At 39.4% G+C, this 22881-nt stretch overlaps 1 protein-coding gene across 3 annotated transcripts in view; it reads left to right on the top strand.

Moving 5' to 3' along the window:
- POU6F2 (POU class 6 homeobox 2) overlaps window positions 1-14504 on the top strand; it is a 308399-nt gene extending 293895 nt beyond the window's left edge. For 2 of the 3 annotated variants that reach the window (XM_054384991.1, XM_054384992.1), the window contains exons 8-10: window positions 993-1161; window positions 10387-10555; window positions 14000-14504. In XM_054384991.1, coding sequence (XP_054240966.1) covers window positions 993-1161; window positions 10387-10555; window positions 14000-14504 — 843 coding nt within the window. The remainder of the gene's footprint in view (window positions 1-992; window positions 1162-10386; window positions 10556-13999) is intronic. The other variant, XM_054384993.1, reaches the window with a different exon arrangement.
- The last annotated feature ends 8377 nt before the right edge of the window (window positions 14505-22881 follow it).

Genomic DNA, 22881 nt, shown 5'->3' with positions numbered 1-22881 from the left:
ATAGCAGTAAATAACATGAAATAGGTATAGTAAATAACAGTCACCTGAGTGTATCAGGACTGTGTTACTGTATTATAAGGCTCTGAAAGGGCTGTACTGCACTACTAGAAGCCAGTTCAGAACTGTAAGTCCATCATCATTCTGTAGAGAAACTGCTCTTTGAATTTGCTGGGATTTTTTTACATAAAAATCAGTGCCAGAAGCTCTCCCTAGTTTTCAGTCCAATATGAAAGCTTATTATAGGCAGAAGGGATTAATGATTCTTTCCTTTCCCCTAGTGAACAACCAAAACCTATGCTGTTTTAAAAACAAAACAAAAACCAGTTCTAAAGCCAGATTCATGTGTTATGGTGTTTGTACCTACTTTACTCACTAGACTTCTTTAGGTGTGTCTTAGTTAACACAGTCCTGATGTGAATGGGGCTCAGAAGTGTCACTGTGTTATTTAGGCAAGGACAATTACTGATTGAGAAGTAAGATTTCAGCATTTTGGTTGTTTTCTAGAACTAATGTCATAAACCAAACTATTTCTTTCTGTAAGAAAGGGATTTTCTCCCAGTTTATCTTCTCATCCCCGTTCACACTCTCCTTTGTCCTAGTCCTGCAGTATGAAAGAACTGAAACAATTTTGATTTATATAAGAATCCATGCAGGGAATAAAAGTATGGCTTCATGAGTCAGAAAACAGGTAAGAACACGTATTTATTAAATCAGAATGCTGCTGTCAGTGTCACAGATCTTTTATCACCTCTTTCAAACAAGTATTTATCTTCTAATTAGATTCAGTATATGGTTAAACTGAGAAAAGAATGGAAATTCAGAAGAGCTCAGATTGCTCTTCCTGTAACACTCTGTCACCTGAGCTAGGTCCTTGGTATTTAATGCTTCTATGGGATTTTTTCCCCAGAAGTAAGTGGGTGAAGATGGTACATTGAAAGTTTCCTGTTGCTGCTTCATTTTCTAAATACCTATTTTTACATTTTAACATTTAGCTCCACCAGCCCTCCCAGACGCAAGTGGGACAAGCAGCCTCACAATCCAATCTCCTGCATTTGGCTCACAGTCAAGCATCTATGTCTCAAAGCCCAGTGCGTCAGGCTTCCTCTTCTTCCTCCTCATCCTCCTCCTCTTCAGCTTTGAGTGTTGGCCAGTTAGTCAGCAGTAAGTATTGCTCCCTGGCTCTCCTTAATTCTCCCCTCTGTCCTCCTCACTGTTGAATTTCCTGATTTGATTTCCCTCCTCTTTATTTTTTCATATAGTAGATTGTATGTTGCTAAGTAGAGTGACTCTTGCAGTGAGAACTGCTAAGTTGTGTCATGGAACGGGCTTAAGGTAAACATGCCTTGAGAAATGCAGTGCTTAAAATGGTCATAAAAATGGCAGCAGTTGTTAATTGGGTTCTGAAGGCAATTCTTGTAACTGCAATATTGCTAATGTTCTTTGGAAATGAGAAATTTTTTAATTGTTCGGAATTTGATGGACAGACAGACCCTCCAACTTTTGGTTGGGCTGTCTGCTTAGTTAGTGCAGCAAAACATTTTATAAACCCTAGCACTACACAAATCTAGAGCAAGAGACCTTTCTTGCCAGGAAAAGGTTGTGCAGTTTAAACAAGAAAGAACTGTAACACGCGGGAGAGGAGAGAGAAGCACGCTGCAGTGAAACAACCACGTTTCAGTGTTAGGATTATAAAAGCTGACCTCCTGAACACCTCCAGATCACATAACTCTGAGTCCTTGCTATTACCTTATCAGCACTAACTGTGGTCTTTACATAGCAAAACCAAGAGGTTAAAAGTGTACATCAGAAGCATTAACACTTTTTGCACATCTGCAAAAACCTGAGTGTATTGGATGACCTTGTTCAGCGATACTCCCTGTACATATTTCAAGTAAACAAACCCTATAGCTCACACTGTATTGGTAATGTCAAATATATGACTGATACAAGCTTGTGAAGGGCTTGGAGAAACTGCCATGCAAGGGAAGATGTGAAAACACCTTGGTTAGATTATTTCAGAGATTGTTTACATGAGGAAATTACTAGCAGAGCTATAGTGGTAAAATTATGCTGGTATAACTCCCAATGTGAATATTTTTATTCTGGAATAAAAATATCTGCATTGGTAACTGTAAGTATATAAAATGTATAGATACAGGGATAATTATACTGATATAAATGTACTGCTATTGCTCTGTCAGAAAACCTTTTCACATAGACAAGCTTGTAGGAAGACAAATAAGAAGCTTTGTGTTAAAAATACATAGTTACCCCTTGTCTATGTGGGAAAATTGAGTAAAGTAGCTAATGCAGAACAAGCTACTTTTCAATGGCTAGTCTAGAACAGCCTCCCTTGTGGACATTCTTATTTAAAAACTATTCTAGAATAATATTGAATACTGCTCTACCCTACCATAGTTATTCCAGTCCATTTCCCTGCATGAATAAGCACACTACACAATAAAAGCAACATGAAAGAAGCCTTTTCAAGTTTACAGTAAAAATCCATCAAAAGTTAGGAGATACTAGAAAACCAATTGCTTGTTCAACTGTATGCAGTTCCTCTTAGAACTTGTATTTTATGATAACGATGTGCATTGTGATGAAGATTATGCAATCATTATATTTTTCTCATCCTTCCTTCAGTGACTGTGAGGAGATTTGATCAATGACTATCAATATCTGAGGGGTGGGTGTCAAGTGGATGGGGCCAATCTCTCTTCAGTGGTGCACAGTAATAAGACAAGGAACAATGGATACAAATTTGAACACAGAAGGTTTCACCTCAACATGAGGAGAAACTTCTTTACAGTGAGGGTGACAGAGCACTGGCACAGGCTGCTCAGAGAGGTTGTGAAGTCTCCTTCTCTGGAGATTTTCAAAACCCATCTGGATGCATACCTGTGTAGACTGCCCTAGGTGATCCTGCTTTTGGCAGGGGGGTTGGACTTAATGATCTCTGGAGGTCCCTTGCAACCTCTAACATTCTGTGATTCGCAATGGAATTATTTTAAGGATGCATCAGAATTATTAATGCAACAGGTGGAGAATTGTCCCAGGGTTTATTCCCTACCTGATTCACTAAATGGTTCCCCAGTTTGGATAACATCTGAGGGAGGGAGCATTAGAAGGCTGAAGCATGGGCTTGCTGCAGGCAGTGGAGGGCTGAGGAGCCAAAGATTTCTGTTTGCCACATAATTCCAGTGCAATGGCAAGCAAGTCACTTAAACCAGATTTTTCACAAGTGCTCCCTCAATATCCATCATGAGTCTCTGGATGTTAATTTACAGAAGAACCCGATACTCACAGTCACAATTTTAAGTGCACTTTTACTGTGGAACTGTATAAAGAACCATTTAAAGAGAGAGTATAAAAAAATCCTCTCCTACTTGACCTAGACTGGGTATCCAAAAATGCATTTTCACTTAATATCTTTCTACTTCTCTGTGAATGAGAAGGGGAAGACCCTCATCTTGTAGAAACACAAGAAAATAAATTAAGATTTAAAAACCCAGAAATGCTCAAGAGGAAATGTCTTTCATGAAGAGCTTGGATAGAGGTCTGGGGCCACACACTGAACAAGTGAAAAGGCTTTACAGCAATCAGTTCCTCCATAATGAAGCACAATTCATCTTCTGCACTGGATGAGGCTGGGGTCTAGAGAAAAAGAACTGGTAATCCAGGGCTCTAAGACTAGCTACACTGCCTTGTGGGCTGCTGTAACTCCAGCATTTTGTAGCTTCTGAGTGTTTATTCGTGCAAGGAAATCCAAGGATGTTCTTTTAGCTTCATTTTTGGCTTGTTGCAAAAGCAGAATAGTGAAGTATGGTGAGCTGATGTTTATATTCAGAGTTAGAGATGTGAGATCTTCTGTCAGTTGAATGGATGGGAAAATCTGGTAGGTGTGTTATCATCTTGTTGGTCCTGCTCTAAAAGGAGTAAGACATGCTGGTCTCATGAATTCCACTGAGAGCAGAGGAGTATGAGGCACAGGAATATCAATTTGAGAACTAATGAACACAGACTTTCTACTTGTTCCTTTCAGGCTTCATACATTCCATCACTTGTCCTGTTCCAGTCCCATTACTTCCTCCACACAATCACTGCTCTCCACACAGTCTGTGCTCCCTTTGCCTCCATGCTTTTACTCCTCTCACTTTCTCCCTGCAGTCCATCATTTCCCCACAATCCATTATACCTCAATTCCTCTTCCCATTTCAGTGCCCATTCAGCTTGCAGTCAGTCTCTGGGAGATATCTGTGTCCCTTTTACCATTTTTTAGTTAGTTTCTGTCCTCCTCTACCTTGTTTTATCACTACTGCAGATCCTTTCCCTCCCGTTTTATTTCCTCTGCCACAGCAATTACCACTCTCTGCACACTCAGGCTCTCTTCCTCCACTCCAAACTCAAATCCCTGCTCCTCAGTAGTCTTCAGGGTTTTTTCCATCATTTATATTTCTTTAGAATCAAGGTTAATTTTTGCCTCCTCTGCACCCAAATTAGAAGAGAGGTGATTCAGTCTTTGCCTTTACTGCTGTTCTGGCCCAAAGCAGGCCAGAGCCACAACCACTGAAGAGAGGCATTCTTTTCCATCTACTTCAGCCTTAGGCTCGAGCATCCCCAGTACAGACAAAATCTTAAAGAAAACTCCACACACAGATCTAGCAAATCTCTGCTGAGTAGATATGATCTTTGGAGGCCCATCTGTTTGAACTTGCTTGGAGGAATATTTTTACTTGGAATGGCAAGAAGCCCATTACTGCCACAATAGCTATCTCCCCAACAGCTATTAAGGCCATGCTTTAAGTTGTAGGGAAACTGAAACTTCTTAAGGAGAAAGAGGTTATTACAGTTTTATTTTTTTTTAGCCAGGGCAGAACAATATGATTTATTCTCTACCTTTTCAGTAGCTGACCTGAAATTTGTCTTGTAACAGCAAATGCTAAGCAAACTCAATACTCTATCTGAGATAATGAAAGGCACAAAGATATTTGAGGTGCTTCTCCCTAGCTCAAAAGAAAAAGAAGAAAACTCAATTAAGTTTTTTAAATATGTTTAAATCTTCTAAACTGGAGCAGGATAGATTTAAGTTAGACATTAGGAGGAAGTTCTTTACAATGAGGGTAGTGAAATACTGGAACAGGTCACCCAAAGAGGTGGTAGAGATCCCATTCCTGGAGAAATTCAAGGTCAAACTTGATGGGGCCCTGAGTAACCTGATGCAGTTGAAGATGTCCCTTCTCACTGCAGGGGGGTTGAACAAGTTGACTGTTGAGGGTCCCTTCCAACCCAATGCATTCTATGATTCTATGAAATTGAATGGGGAAATAAGAGTAAAGAAAATACTTTTCACGCAGTTAGACTGAGGAAGGCATTGTGCTGGGGAATTAATTGACTGGGACACATCTAAAAAGCATTCCAAAGGACCTGCAGGTTTCTAATAATTTGGAAAGTGCCTACAAGAAGGAATAAAATATGGTCAGTTCAGTAGGGAAAGATCAAACCACCTGAGTAATGAAACATGAAAAGGCAGGCAGGATCCTTAGCAGCCTTTTGCTGTTGTTGATAATACCATGGTTTTAGACAAAGTCTTTACTGATCTTCAAGAATGTGACAACTGTTTCATGTTATTAAAATTCCATGTACATACAACTGTGACTGCACACAGAGAAATAAGTAGACACAAAGTCATTCCTGCTTTACTCCTTTGCAGAATCCTTTCAGCTTCTGGGTACAGAACCCTGAAGTGCAGAAGCACCACTTTGTCAGGTCTATGTCCCATAATTCTACAACGCTCTCTTAGTGTCCCAGCCTCCACACTAGCTAGCAGAGCTTTGGATAGGAGGCCTACAATTCAAATCTAGTGTCTGAAAACATCCATTCAAAGTCTCTTAGTGGGATGATGCCTGCAATGGGTCAGTGGTTCTGAAATAAGTAATAGGAATAAGGGCAACGAGAAACAACTTGTGGCTTCCTAAACATCTCTTCACTTGTAGGAATATTGTTGTTTCTTTTTCTTCTTTCATTCCAAAGCTGCAGTCTAGTCCTCTAGCAGAGGCCCTAGAGTCCAATACCTTAGTACAGATGTGCAATTCCAGAATTTTTTGCCAAATGTAGTAAAATTCATGTAAAACTAGGCATATTCATGACCTTATTATGTTAATTGAATTGCTTAGAGCAACAGGACTTGAGTAAATAATCATTTGGGGCAAGGTTCTTCACACTTTTGCTGTAAAGAGAGTAACTCTTTTTACAAGAGGACACCTCACATCAGTGAAATTACTAAAGTACTGTGAGAAAGGGATAAGAATTGGGATTTCATAACTACAGTGTTCCATGTTCCTTGATTTTATTTCTTTTACTTTTTGTACCAGTAATATTTTCTTTATGGTTTTACATTTTTTTCTTTAACATTTCCTGATGTTTAAAAAGGTGCGTTTCCTCTATTTCCCTTTTTTTTTTTTATTTCATGTTCTGCCTCCCCACCCCTAGATTGCTCTGTTCTTTGTAGCTTTTCCCTTTTATCCCATTCTCACCCCTTTATCCCTCACCAGCAACAAGTGCCAGTTATTTTATAGATACAAAAGTATGGCTGTTTCCAAGAAACGACATTAAAAAGAAGCTGTGCCTAAGCAAGGACTGCAAGATTCACCTCTAAAGTTCTGTCCCTGCTGTGTGATTTCTTCATATTGTCTCAGCACATCTTTGTTCCCTTTTGTCTTCTTTGTTTTCTCTTCATTAAGTTCTACATCATTATTCCTCCTTTTTTCCATCTTATTTTTCTCTTCTCAGATTTATCACTCTGCTCATTTCCTTAACTTTTCCACCATATGTCCTCTTTGTGGAAATCAGTGGTTTCTCCTCATGCTCTGAGACTTGTGTCTCCATGAAGTTCATTTCTTCCCTCCAAACTCATTTTACCATCATCTGTTACTATCAAATTAAAATGCCTCCCACAAACAAATTATTCTTCTTTCTTTCCCCTGAGTTCCAATCCATTTCCCATTAACAATGTTTTGTCCTGCCTTTACCTAATTTATTTTCCTTTAGACTTCCTCTGCCAGATATTTCTCCTACTGTCTGACTGGGGAAATCATCCTCTCTATTCCCTCCCATGGTAGAACTCTGTACAACAGAAATTTGCTTTCTCCTTCAGGGTGCACTGATTTCTCTGTAGCAACTCTTTCCCCTAACTATTAAAATCACAGCATATTTGCACTCACCAACAAACCCATGCAGAATTTGCAGATGGGTGTAGTATTCCCTTCAACAGGGGGGAAGGAGTGGGGGGAAGTTGTTCAATGAAGAGGGAGAGCCTGTGGATTTTCCATTCTGCTCATCCGTCTTCACCACTCACCAGGACATCTGGGGAATTTTAGCTGGCTGCTTTATGTGGGATATACCCTAAAGTGGTCCTAGGCAACTCTCACCTTTCTCCAGCACCCAGTAGTTTCATAAACACAGCAGCCATTGTTTGATCAAGCCATAAGGTCCACTGGGACTCTTTAAATGCTCTTACTGTAGATCCCAACCATTGAATAAGATTGGTAGATGTTATTTTCCCATTGGCACTCTGCTGTCTTCTCCAGGATAGCCACTTAATTTAGAAAGCACCAATTTATGTACAGTCTTCACTAAGCTCCTTTTCCTCAAATGTGAAATGCACTATACACTTAGTTGTTCTGAAAGCTCAGAGGTTATTAAAACAAAGTCCATTTTCGTTTGGGTATGTTTATGTATGTGTATGCATTAGTCCACAGACTTCAATATTATGCATTGATGGCATTTTAAAGGCAATAGAGTGAAACAGACTGGTGCTGTCATGATGATGTCAATAGAGTGGTCTTCATAGTACTGTTTCATATGGAGCTGATAGAAATCAAAGGACTATTTCTATGGATTTCAGAGGGCTTTGAATTATGCCTGAAGTAGAAGTGCTTCTGATTTTATAGAAACACCATTTTCCCTAGAGTTCAGGGATACAAGTTTTCAGTGTTTTGGTCCACCTCTGTTAGTACTTTCCTGCTTCTGAAGATGCTATGTAGGAATGAAGCCTTCTTCTCAACAGATACTCTGCCATATATTACAATCTACTCCCATATTCCTGAAGTGCATGACAGGGTTTTTTTCTCATCTCAAGGAGAACTCAGCCTAATTGTCCCCTCATCCAAGACCCCTTATCAGGCAAGTTCTTTCCATGATACTCACTGTTACAATAATGCCACACCAGAAAGATCCAGTAGCAGGATCCAACAGAACTTGGCAGAATTTTTCTTATCGTGCATGGCAAATAACCCATTGGCATTCTTACTTCCTTTTTTTATTCTTAACAGGAGCTGGGAAGGTTTATAGATTCCAGTTGCCATAGCATTTGGTACTTTGAAAGTTCTCTGGGAACACATGAATTGTCCTTTGTCACATCCCTAATAGCCTCAGTCAGAGGCCTTATAGTCAGAGGCCTTGAAGTGAAGGAAGGAAAGAGGTGAAGATCACCATCTTACGGCACATTACTCGTGGGAATTTTTGAAGCCATTATCATTTATGATATTTTGTACATTTATCAGTTGTTCTTCAAAAACTCAAAGGGCAGCTAAGCATCCAGCTCCACTCCATATCTCTGAAAATCAGAACTGGTATGGTATGTAGATTCTGTATGGGGCAAATAGGAAAATTTCATACCTCTAAAGGCCTCTCTTGTAGCACTGACTATTTAAAAGCAAATAATATGCACCCTGGCTTCATTCTGAATGAGTACCTGTATGTTAGTGCAGGTGACCTCAAGCACAGCACTGACAACAAGAGACCTGATTCTGAGTGTGGAGCACTTAGGTTCAGCCTGTGTGCATGTTTTACTTGCATGCATAGTTCATATGGTCCCTGGCTGCACAGACAAGTGTTTTTAAACTACTGTTGCTATGTGTGCTTCTTAGACTCAAGCTACAAATCAATACAGGATAAATTTACATAGCAAAAAAACCTCTTCCATTATTGGACTAGAAGATTTTTTTTATAGGACATTTCCATCATAAGGGAATTTTACATCAGTTTTATACACCCCTGAAAATAAAAGCTTTGTTACTGTGATGCTGACAATCCCTTAGCTAGAGCAGTACTAGCAGGAGCCACTCTTATGTGGGGTTCAGAATAGTAATGTACTCCAGCTCTGTCCTTGGACAACTGCTTGCATTTACAGAAATTGATAGGTTATTGTGCTGCAAACTTTTCACCTAAGAAGTCTGAGGAATGAGGTGAAGAACAATAGAGATATCTCACTGGGAGAATGGCTTCACTACACACAGGATTGCACACCACTTTGAAATCTTCCACCGTCCCAGTCCCATGCTGTCTCTGACTTGGCAAACGCTTTCATTTAGCCAGGGATCAGTAGCTTGGGGGGAAAAAAGTTCCATTCTCCAGCTGTTGTGTCATTTCCCTTGATAAGTCCTAAATTGACCGAGTTATCCAGCACCAAAGGAGCTTTCCTGCGGTAGACATGCTTTATTATGTGCCCTTTCAGGGACAAAGGCTTCTGTGTCAGTAAACTGCTATGGAGAGGAAGGACAGATTTATTCTCACAGCATCATAAGCATTATCTTCTGAGGAGCTAATGTAAAAGTAAGAAATTGTGCACCATTACCATCCAAAACCTAATGGCCGATGGTGCTGCTCCTTGATCAACCTGATGGGAGGCAGAATCAAAAGCTTGAAAGGCTGCTTTGCAGAAAGGCATGTTTTAAAAGGTTATTTTTAAATTAAGGGGTCTTTAAATCCAGCATTTTTCCTGGCCTTGTTTATTTGCTGGGTTATTTTGAATGTTTGCCTGGCTGTTTTGGTTGGGTATTGTGCAAAAGGGAAGGAAGGTTTGTGAATCTCCTTATTTGGCATTAATTTTAGATAAAGCAGAAAGTATTGATTTCAAATTTTAAAAAAACATGCATATATTTAGCCCTCCCCACAGACTGCATATAAATAAATCAACACCAGCCTTCCTTTTACGTGTGATAGGACGGGAATGGGAAACATGACTTGTCAGCCTGGGGAAGATTTTGCAAGGCACAAGCAGCAGTGAGGAGGAGCCCAGGCACCCCCCCACTCTGAGGCAAGTTGGCTGGTTTCAGGAGTTCAGCAGTAAAGTGTGCCTTTGAAAATCTTCCACCAGCCCCTGAAAACACTACAGCCTAGTTAGTATTTTAGCAATCTGAACATTTTGAACATGCTTTGTAACACACTTGCCAAGGAAAGTCTGTTTCTGTTTGGGGAAAAAGAGAAAGGGATAAGTATTGTAAAAAAAGTGTCCATCAACACCTTGACAACAAAAACTGGTGTAGACCTAGCCCACTCATATGTAATGCAAAGAACTGACACGATGAAAAATTATTTCAACAGATCCTCAGACAGCCACTGGAGAGGTGGATGGGGTGAATTTGGAAGAAATCCGAGAATTTGCCAAAGCTTTTAAAATCCGGCGCCTGTCCCTTGGCCTGACACAGACTCAAGTTGGCCAAGCCCTAAGCGCCACGGAAGGCCCAGCATATAGCCAGTCTGCCATCTGCAGGTAACAAGTTACATCATCAGCTCTCCTCTCTTTGTTGTTAACAATTCTTCAGCTTATTGCAGACAGGATGTTTGTATTTGAGTCTCGTGTCTTTATTATTTAATCTGGGACTAAACTTAGAAAGCAATATTGGTATCTGGCTGATAAAATGTTCTTATTGTGTAACTTTAGTCTATTTTCTTTGTTGTTTTTTTTTCTTCTCCTTTTTAAAGAAGTGCGAAACAATGTTCCTGACATTGAGACTTAATTCAGTAGATGAGCTGGAGACCCTGCTGATGCTGGATAAGCACCAGCTGACCCTCTTCATACTGTGCCATTTTCTACAGATAGGGTTACTGAACAAATATTTCATGGCTGCATCCCTGCTAAGTTAAGACCTGTATTACTGTGGTTAGCACTTCACATATAAGATGTTAATGATGATTTACCCAGGCAACGCAGAATGGAAAAAATTATCCTTCCTGCTATCTTGCAAACCAGCAGCTATTCATCTTTTATCACCCAAATGTTTACTAAAAAGGCAGATAAAACATGTATGCAAAGCAGAAGTAGGAATCTGCCCTAATCTCAAGAAATGATAATACAGCCTTGACAGAGTTAAAGCAGTTAGAAGCAAATACCGTGTACGCATGTATGTGTGTTACAGTAATCCCATGTTTATGCATGAGGTAACAAACACACTTAGGTAACAGCTTTTTCCTCTTGGGCAATACCTTATAGTCCTTCTCCATCAGTGAAAGCCAAGAAACCAACTCTAAGCTCATTTAAGTGGATTTTGTTCTTGGTGATCCATGAAATGCTCTGTCTTTTTATCTGCTCTTTAGACTTTTAATGTATTCCCCATAGAACGGAAGTGTACTTTTCCTGCAGTTTAAGACTAAGGTTATAAATAACATCAGTATGGGGTAGTGAGCTTGCAGCTCACATTTTGCTCAATGATTTTCCATAAAACCCATTGATTGTTGTTAAATACAAAAAGCTCCATAGGATCCTCTCACTTCTGCGGTCTCCCCTACTGTTTTTTCTTATAAGATACCTCCCTGTAGAAAATAACCTTTATTCAGTCTATACAAGGATACTGCTGCTGGGAAATTTGTTTCGAGGCTTGTATATCGTTATACCAAACAACATGTACTGCAGTATCAACACTAACAAGCAGTGCCCATGATATGAATACTATTGCTCCCTGGTGCTCCAGATTCATTTCACTCTTTTTTTCTTCCCTGTGGTCAGTTGGTAAAGAATGCCTAAAATGGGTGGAGTTTTTAGCAATTGCCAATTTGTTGGAGCCTTAACTTGCTGTTTAACATACTATACTTTAAAATGATGAACTGCAGTTTCCTTTGGTTTTGGATGGTTTGCTGTGTTCTCTTTTCCTCCATCTGCCTCACTTCTGAGAAAACCACTGAGGATGGTTTAAATTTTACTGAGACAAAGGATTCCCTACTATCAATTATCAGGAAAACCCCAATAAAGATGACATTGGAGCACGGACATGGCTAACAAAAGCCCAGAACATGGAGACCTTTTAGAGAGAGCTGCTTAGAGGAGCAAAACACTCAGAACATGAAGGCAGGGTGCAGAAATTGGTCCCAAATACTTGCAAGGTTATAGACTGATATTTTTTTATTTCCTTTGACCACCCTTTGGGTTAGAATAATCTGCTATAACTGTGCCTTTCTTAATTAAGCACCAAGACAAGCTGCTTCAGTGGCAGAATGCAGCTCCTCAGAAACAGTAGGTTTAACTTTTCTTTTAAGGGCAAACCAGGAGTTTCAGTGCAAACTCCAGGGTAATGGAAGGAGCAGTAAGGTAAGGAAGTTGAACAAGAAACATGGAGACAGAAATAGAGTCTCCTGGTGACCTGTGCAGGTCATATCAGTACTACAGAACCTTGCCGATATGCTCTGCATGCGAATAATGGCAGGTGATGTATTCTAAAACATAGTGAACACCAGTGGACACCAAGGAAAGCCACCTTACAATCAATGCTGCATTGGGATCCCAGGTACTAGTTAAAAGTTCCTTGGGGTTTTATCACTTAAAATTAGGAACAGGCTGCCCAGGGAGCTGGTGGAGTCACTGTCTCTAGAGGTGTTCAAAGAACACATAGATGTGGCATTTTGGGACATGGTTTAATGGCCATGGTGGTGTTGGTCAATGGACTCAAGGATCTTAGAGGTTTTTTCCAACCAACACAATCCTATGATTCTATTCCTTGTCTTATTCTTTGTTTTTGAGAAATGCTTTGGTTCATTCTTGCTGGAATGTTTTCTGCAACCTCCGCACGCTGAATAGAGACACTGAAAATTCCAAATCCTGTCACCAAGTTGCTTTACACGAAGGGATTGATTCAGTTGGTCCCATCTCCTGGGCACATTGTGATGAGCAGCAGTGGTGCTCCAGCACCAGCTGGGATGCAGACTGCACAGTAATTGTTGCCTTCTCATGACGTTAAATACAGCAATGTGCGGAGTGTGTGTAGGTGAAGTGGGGAGATAAAAATGGGTGGCATCAGAGGACTTGGGTTAAGACTTTTTGAATGCATAGCAAGAGAAGATGAACTGGGTAAATGAAAGAAACAAGTACAAGTACTTATAAGACTTGAAACATGTACTCGGTTCTTCTGCTTGTTTTTGAAAGGATAAAAGCTTTGTGTGGCTGCTTTTCCAGATGTTTTATAATACTTGTAAAATCTGGTTTGGCAAAAGACTTTTGATGGCAAAATGATATACAGAAGACCTCATTTACAGGAAATGATATCATTCTGGTACAGTTTGCAGAAATCCCACAATAAACCCAGCTTGGTGCCACAGAATATTAGTAGACTATTTTGCTGGGTTTCATCTGGAAAACATGAGTCTGTCTTTGCACATTGTGGGGGCAGTCAAGATAATTGCAAAGTGTCCAGCTGTTTCAGCTGAACACCGGCACAGCTATGGGAATCCTTTTGCGACCCAGAAAAAGGGATATAGCGTTAACTTGCAAACAGTGAAAATTGCTGAAAAATGAAAGGAAAGGAAACCTGATATTCAGAGGCTAGTAACTGCCATTGGTTTGGATTCTTAAAGCTGTGGTGTTTGGACAACGTGGGATGGGAGTGGAAACAAAAGGATTAATCACAGAGACGAGATGATAAAGAACAATTGCTATTGATGTCATTTCCTGTAATTAGATTTAGCCTTAAGGTTTTTAAGATTGTCAGAAATACTAAAACGTGACGCATAACCTGTGTTATTTAGTGCACTTAGAATTTTGTTGTAGTGTTAATTTTGTGTTGGCTTAAATATCTAGCTATATATAGATATATTTATAGATATATTTAACTGATAGTTTTCGTAATCCATTGTAAATTACCTCTGCCAGTCAATTAGTCAGGCAGGCAGGAAGTCCCACCCTGGCAGAGCATCAGTGTAAGACTCTTCTTTCTCAATTTTCCCTCAGACACACCATCCTGAGAAGCCACTTTTTCCTACCACAGGAAGCCCAAGAGAACACTATAGCTAGCAGTCTGACAGCCAAACTGAACCCTGGCCTTTTGTATCCTGCCAGGTTTGAAAAGCTGGACATCACCCCTAAAAGTGCCCAGAAGATAAAGCCGGTGCTTGAGCGGTGGATGGCTGAGGCTGAGGCCCGCCATCGAGCAGGTATGCAGAACCTTACCGAGTTTATCGGAAGCGAACCATCCAAAAAGCGCAAGCGGCGCACCTCATTCACGCCACAGGCCCTTGAAATCTTGAATGCCCACTTTGAGAAGAACACGCACCCCTCTGGGCAAGAAATGACAGAAATCGCAGAGAAACTGAACTATGACCGGGAAGTAGTTAGAGTTTGGTTCTGCAATAAGAGGCAAGCACTGAAGAACACAATTAAACGTTTGAAACAACACGAGCCTGCAACGGCAGTTCCTATGGAGCCTTTAACAGACTCTCTGGAAGAAAACTCCTAAAAAACAACACAAAATGAAAACCAAACCACACATAAAAAAAAAAAAAAAAACCAACCAAACCCAGCACCAACAGAATCTTAACCGTTGGAACTCTGTGAAAATACCTGTTCACCACCCTTGTAAGTAAAAGACTGAGAAAACTACAAAGAAGGACAGAACAGTTTATAAATGTCCATGGGTTTTCCTATTAAAAAAAAAAAAAGAAAAAAGAAAGAAACAAAAAATACACAACACTTTGTGTGTGCTGTAGAATTAGTTACCCCCACCCCAAAAAGAAAAAAAAAAAAGACAAAGCCAGTTTTTTTTTAAATGGACTTAAAGTAAACCAAATAACTGCTTACTTTTTTTCTGTATATTACGAAAATGTGAACACATTTTAAGGAATAAAACAAAACAAAAAAGGAAAAAAAAATACTTTTATCTGTTTAAAAGCGAATACAAGCCTGCCACCTGGAGGAGTGATTGTAGCCTTTCAGGTATCAAGTGCTGATTCACTATGAAAAATATTAACCAAAGTCAGAAACATGGCATTGCAAACTAGATTGTTAGTCTACTCTTTTCTGAGTGTAAAGTTGTGTTACGAATTTTTACATTTGTATTTTGCAACGAAGAAAACAACAGGATCCATTGCTATCGCCCTTGCTCACACCCCCCATGAGGGAGTGCACAAACAGGTGTCAAAGCCATTCCATTGTGGTCACCTCCCTTTGTGTTAGCCAACTGTTTTGTAATCTCCAAGTGTTTGGGTGCCAAAAATAATTCATTTTTTATTGTGATTTTTGGGGTTTGGTATTTCTCTTCTAAGGGTGTATGTCTTGGTTTGCATTTCTCATTTTTTCTTTTTCTGTTTTTTTTTTTTTCCAATTCTTTTTGCTGCCTTCGCTCTTTGAACTCCTTCCTCACCCCTGCTCCAAACCCACATAACCCAGTGCTGTTTGAAGATTTTAAAAAGAAAAGTGAAATCTCAACACTTTTCTATTGCTATGCTGAAATGCAATAGAGGACAAAGAAGGATTCGGGTTATATCTGATCAACTGTCAGCCCAAGATGAACATTGTGCTTATTGTCAGCTGCATAGCTTGATATTTCTCTGTCCTTTGGCCATGAAACTAGAAAGGTGACCAAAACACATTTTGTGGCATAAACACAAACTGCACGCTTGGTTCAGTACTGCATCCTTATTAAAGTTCTCTTTGAAGCAATTTCACTCCAAAGTCTGCTAGCCAAAGAAATTCCTTGAGATCCTGATGAAAATAAACAGGCTGAGAAGTGATGAGGATGTTTGATCATTATATCATGATGGACTGTTTCAGTGGTAGTGTTTATTCTGTCTGCCTCTTTTTTATATCCTTCCAATACCAATGCTGACCCTGCTGACCTCTTCAATAGAAGGATGTGTTTCTGCAGGTGTTTACTGTGACTGCTGGCTAGAGTAAGCAATCAGGATATAGGGAAGCCCATTGAATACCCTTAGGGAATAGCAAGGTGGGTCACCTGCAGTATGTTCCAGGTGACTTCATTTTCATGGAAAGATAATGTATCTCTGTGGCTTCCCTTCTGCTTGGGCAAGCATTGTCCAAAATATTGTGGTCACTGAGCCTACAAGTATACCAGAGCTCAGAGGGAGAGAAAGGTGGTGTGGGTTCTCTCAACAGGGTGAAGGTCACCTGCGATTTTCATCTTTTGCTGAGTTTAGCTCCAGCATTTGCTGTTCAGCCCACTATTAGAATAGTAGTTGCATCTTGATCAGGACTTTCCAATGGATAACATTGGGGGTTTGATTTCAGCTTACTACAGAGGTGGTAAAGTAAAATTCTGATGATATAGCTAGCAATTGAATTCACTGAGTTCAGGAGTGTTGTACTGGATTTTTGTTGGTCTCCCCAGAACATTGAAAGATGTTCCCAAAGTGCTGGAGTCTTCAAATAACACTTCTCTGACAGAGCTTTCAAGAACTCAGAGCTATATCCCAAATTTAGTGAAAGGAAGGGACTTTCATTGATTTCACTAGGCTTTGGATCTGGCCCTCACTATTTTATTAATGGAATTTGGCTTGTAGAATGGGGTATTTGTTGCATGGTTTGTGGAGTTTTAAGGCTTCAGAGACTGTCATCTGTGTCAGAAACTGCCTTTAAATGCGAACAGTCTCAAAGGTCAGGGTTGGGGAGTGCTGAGGATCCAGTACTCAGGGCTGGGCTCACATCCAGCAAATCCATTTTAGGCTTTAAGCCTCAGCAGTGTACGTTTAATAATATTTTCAGTATTGCTTTTATAAGCAGAAGAGTGAGAATTGTTATTGACTCTTTGACTGTTGATATTTATATATCTGCCAGGAAAAAAAAACACCTCAATAAGCACAGGTAAATTGTGAGGGACCAAAATGATGTTTATCCAAGCTGAGGATGTGAAGAGCCTCAGAACATCTGCCCCTCTGGGTTTTCTTTTCCCCGCATAGATACCTATATCCACATGTATAATCTATGTTACCTATACCAAATAGCCCCCGACTTGTGGCCACAATTCAATTTGGATAACGATCAGCAGACCACCCAGCAGACAACAGGGAAGCAGAGAAGAGATCCTATTTGCAAATAGACACTCTTGAAGTGTCTCCAGACACCTGTGTCTCCAGAATGCTGCTAATTGTCCAGTCATTAATGCCACATACTCAATGACCTGTTCAGCCACCCTTGAGACCTTACGCCTCACACACACACTCATCATCAACAGCCTGGGAACAAAACCATCAGCCATTCTTTGCCTAAAAACTAAAATTCTGATTCTCCCGGGGACCAATCTAAATTTTGTGAAGAAAAATCCCCCAAGAAGGAAAAAAGTTAACTAGAGAGTGTATGAAAGATACTAAATGTTTAAAAATATGCTGGCAGCGGTTACATTAAACTCTTTTCTGTTCTAAAGTACGTATCAGAAGGATATAACTAGGACAGTGAAAATGTAAAATAAATATAAACTGCCAGCTGGGAAGGGAAAAAAAAAATGCCGTTCATCCCACAGTCTTAAAACCATTCACGTGCAGTGTTGTTTTTATTTTTTTTTTTACAGTTTTCTAATTTTTGTATTATGTTTTGTAAATTATTTATAAAGTGTTATAATGCTTCTTATATTAATTTTTCTATAAACAAATTTTTGCTATGAGGCATAAATGGTGCCTGAACAGATTCTTAGAGAGATAAATTATGTGTGAGTCATACATCTTGGGGAGGGGGTGGTTTATAAATATTTTTGTTTATTTTGTCACTGGCAACATTTCTTGCTTCAATTTGTTAACAGTTTTTGTGTATTGATTACATTTGAATATCTTTTAATTTTGCATGTGACTGAAAGATAGATTGCTACCAGCAAATGAAACAAAAGCCTCCTCAGTCATATGTGAAGGTTTAATGGGTTTTCAATTTATTGATCAATGATTTTGTTTAATGGTTTTCAAATTTTATTGATCACTGATTTTGTTGGTTTTTTTTTTCAATTTATTGATCATTGGGTTTTTTTTATTATATGTATATAAAAATTATTATTTGAATAATGGATCAAGGGTTCACTTATTGTTCTGATTTTGTCTTTTTATGTTTTTCACTCAAAAGATATTTTGGACAGTTGAAGAAATCAAATGTATTCAAATGGTTCCAGTTTCTTTACATTATTGCTGTCAAAAAAAAAAAAAAAAAAAAAAAAGAAAAAGAGGGGGAAAAAAATAAAAAGAACAAAGAGAGAACAAGAAAGCAAAAAGGAGCTAGGAAGGAACAAGTAGAGGCGTATCAAAGAACTCAAGCTATAACCAAAAAGAAATATGTAAAATGCCTTTGCTCGTCTTCTCAATGCTGGACCAAAGCTCAATGTATGTAGGTATATGCACATTGTATAGATATGGCTAAATGTTGCTGACAATCTCGCAATACTAAACTGTTATAATTTTAAAAAGGAAAAAAAAAAGGAAAAAATAGAAATACAAAAATAAAACTGTTCATCAGTGTTTTACCTCAGCACTCTACTTGTACCCAGTTATTGACCAACATTCAAATAAGAAGATAAGAGAGGAAATTGATTTCCATGTCAATGTTTGACTGTAAAATCTGTTTGGAAAACATTTTGTAATGAGCTTTTTGTCATGTGGTTTGCTTGTTTCCAACTTGAGATTATGTGGGGCACATTTGTTTATTTATTGTTAAAAGGTGGTATTATTATTATTATTAATTATTATTATTATTACTATTATTATTATTTTTGTCCTATGTGCTATAATCTGCAGAATGGTCACCAGGGTCACTTATGAAGCACTGCAAAGAGATCTGTTTTTCCATGCATGGAGCATGCAGCAGGAAAGATGGCAGTACAAAATGAACTGTTTGTAGTGTTCAAAAATACAAAATCATTACACAAGGAGTTGATGTGGTGGACTTGTGACCAAGAAACCAAACTGGATATTTAAAAGCTCCTTACTACTCTGACTTTGAAACCAAAGCTGATTTATCTGCACAGGTTGCTTAATATGATAAAAATAAAAACAAAAACTGACAAAAACTGTACTTAATCTAGAGCAATATCTGTATGGTCAGTAAAGCTGCACTTTGTGTATTTCTTAACAGCTTCAGATCTGTCACTTTTAATTTGTACCATAAAAAAATAAAGAATTGTTTGACATGAAAGATAAGCTCCTTTCATGTGTTTGTCTTAAATCTCATGCATTATTCACATGATCAGAGCTCATGTAATTTCACATCAGTTCAACGCAAAAATGCTTAAATGTTTAAATGTTTGAAAGGAAGGACAGAAGAAAATCCACTTGCCATGTGGAGCATCACTTGGCCTGCAAAACTAAACACTGTTTCTGTAACCAGAGTGGGCATGTACACTGGTGATGTCTTATTTTCTCTACAGATATGCAGAGGATCTGCCTCAGGAATATCTTGGGATCACTCAGGTGAGTGTCTGTTATCCCCCAGGCCACATGGAGCAAAGCACATATGAACAAAAAGGCCAGAAATGGTGAATCTCCTGTTGCTTCCACAGCTCCCAGAGCAATGTCCTGGTAAGTGCCCAAAGGGGAGTGTGGCAGCAAGATTGGGACTGCATTTAGATGATTTCTCTTGCGTTTTTGCAGAGTTCATGAGGTTTATTCTTCATTTCTTGGTAATTATGGTACTACATAGCACAAATGCCTGCTCTTCAGGCCACTTGCATTGAGTCATAATGAGTTCTGTCTAAATACATGATCCTGAAAAATCAGCAGGTTTTGAAAAATTAATTAGTACTATTATAAAGTTGTTGTGGAAATCCAGCCTGGGAAAAAGCCCTGACAATATTAGAACATTCTGTTTGACACTTGGAAACAGAACTTTTGCAAAGTCTTTTTCCTTTGATTTTGTTAAATATTGTTTCACATTTCCAACACACCATGTTAAATAATCAAGACCAAAACAAAAATACATATTTGTTTGCTTAGAAATTGTGGGACTACTTGGGATATTTACTTATCCTGAATTTTTCCAGATTGGAATTTCCCTTTTCCATGCAATTTTAACTGCATTCTGTGGGATACACAAAATAGAGGGGGGAAAAAACATAACTGTGTCACAGACCAGTTATATCCATGGGAAAAGTAGATGAGCTCTTACATGCCCAAACCCTCCTTTGGTCTGAAACAAAAACAGCCAAATCCAAAGGGACATAGAAGCTGAGAATAAAGAGACAGACCCTGGGGTACCATGATGATTTGAAGTCATAACTTCATACTGCCTACACTGCCATTTCTTTGTGTCATGGGCTAAACCATCACCTGCTTGCTTCAGTTCAAAAGCAGTGACTATAGGTTTCCACACATCACCTACACACAGGGAGAGCCAACACCATCATCCCCAGGAAGGATGCCTTGTGACTGAGCTCTCTCTGCATCTACCCACTGCTAAGTAACTTCTCTCCAGAGTACTTCTTGTGGTATGGATCAGAAGAGCTTAGCATAACACAGACTGATGGAGGTGCTGAAATGACACCAGCTCCTCTAGGTACCATACCTCTACCCCGTGGTATAACTGCCATACTTAAACCCACATAATTCACCTACTAGGATATGAAGAATGACCCCTTGTGCTTTCATACCAGCTACTGCAATCTGTTCATTCAATAGTGATAAAGCAACAAGCAAACACTGGTTCAAGGCTCTTTCCCCCTATCCTAATTTAAAATGCAAAACTTCTTCCTCCTTGGATCATGCTGTAGATTTTTGGCTGCTTCATAGGCACATGACCCTACCTAGCCATTACTTAAATAATTATGGCAAGTGAAATGGTGATTTTGCAAATTCAATCAATTATGTTCCCATTGATCATTGAAATCTCAAAATAGATCCTGTCTTCAAGCTGCCAAAAGCTGGCTATAAGACTCTGAACCCCTTACTGACTGCTTAAAAATCAAATTTCAAGAGCCTGAGAATGACCATGCTTCAAAGCTCCCCAGCTGCAGCATTACAAAGAGCTTTAGAAGCACAGCTCATGGGTCTCTTTTGTACTTCTTGTAAAAAACAAAACAAAACAAATTTGTCTGTCTGTGCCCTGCCCTTCCTTTAAGACAGGTGTGAGGGAAGGAAAGATGGCACTAAGATCAGAGAATGACACACAAGTTGTAGAAGACATGTTTTTGTAAGGCCTGTTCCCCTGTGCAGCTGCTTCATGACTGGTCACAGTCTAAATCTGTAGCTGGGAGAACTCAGAATATTAGCAGGGCTAGAAAGCAAAAACTCTCTTCTACTGACAAGCTTCAATTAAACAAGCACTCAGGAAGCAAAACAGACTTATCAAAAGGGAAGATTCTCTTGGGGTTTGTTTTTTAATCTAAGAATTCAGATTTAATATGAATCACTCCCACATGAGATCATGATGTTCTTGAAAGTAATTGAAAATTAAGGAGTTGGAAGGGTTTTTTTTCTTTCCCTCTGCTCTACAGAGGTTTATTTTTTCCCTTGTTCATAGTCCTTTACTGTTGCATTTTGCTGCATTTTGGACAACAGTGATCAAGACTAAGCAAAGAGTCACCAGGTAGCTCACCAGCAGTGACATTGCCTTTTAATCGAGACCAAAACTGCCCTGATTTTTTTTCTGAAATGCCAGCAGCAGCCTTATCTAATTCACCAAGGCAGCTGCAGGGAGGGCAGATAGCAGCTCGTGTTATAATGAGTCTTTTATTCTACTGTGTTCATAAGGACAGTTTGCTTCTTGTATCATTGCATGACCACTGGCCTCATGGCAACACACTTCTCAGCCCAATAGCTATACATGTGATCAGCTACACACTCAAGTGTGAGTAAGTCTCAGTTCAGGCCACAAACATACACACACGCTCAAGGGGCAACCAAAAATGGCTTTGGCAGTACTGCTGAGGGGGGCAGTCCTAAAAGAACATGAAATTCTGGGTTTGTGGAGCAGCAGCTTAAAATTGCGGTGCAGTCCCCACCAGCACAACATTAACCAGGTTGTCAGCTCTGAACTTGGCATCAATTCAGATGCCACATACTCCTGGTATTAGCTAATGAGCTACCATCAAGAGGAAGAATTTCTTTATCATCTTGTTTCTGCCCTTTTGACATTTGCCGTTCAATTATGTGTTCTTAAACAGAAAGGCATGAAATTATTTCCTAGATTACTCCTCAGTTCACCCAGGTTAAAATACCTGCAGAGAAGCAGTTCGTTCTTTGACTATTAGCAGCTATCTCAGTTACTAGTTGTGGAAACTAAAGGGACTGGATCCCTCAAGTTCATGATGTAGATAACTTTATTTGCCCACCTAGTGCTATTGATGTTTTGCTGCTACCTTCATTGATACATTTAGTGACGTGTAAATCTCTACAGAACTGGACATTTTTGAATCATTGCTCATATTTATCACTTTTCCTAGCTCATCAATCAGTAAATCTTGATATGTCCTTTATTATCTCTGAAACACAAAGAACTCAGAGGGGACTCTATCTCAAGAAGAAAGGTATGTGCATGTTCCTTCTGAAGTCAATACAAGTACTCTTTCTGGCTTGGCAGATGGCTGCCAGAAACATTTGATGCTGAAGATAATCGGGGTCGGGGCTGGGGGGGGCGAACATTGAGGGGAAACAGGATAAACACAAGAACCTGAGCTAATAAATGCAGTGGGACAATAGAGAGTATTTTAAAAAAAAGTAAGATCCATCCTTCTGAAGGTGCTCTAACAAACACACACAGATCACTTAAGGAGAACTTAAAGCAGCACCATTTTGTGCATTCAGTAAACCTAATCAAGTGCATCAGCACCCTGACTTCAAGACTTAGCAGCCAGTCTGGGGAATCAAAACTCAGCAGGTGGTCTGTACATCTTGAGTGAGGAACACAAAGAGCAG

This window comes from Indicator indicator, chromosome 11, assembly GCF_027791375.1.
Source record: "Indicator indicator isolate 239-I01 chromosome 11, UM_Iind_1.1, whole genome shotgun sequence".
In the NCBI taxonomy this organism is placed as follows: Eukaryota; Metazoa; Chordata; class Aves; order Piciformes; family Indicatoridae; genus Indicator; species Indicator indicator.
This window is presented reverse-complemented; position numbering and strand designations above follow the sequence as displayed.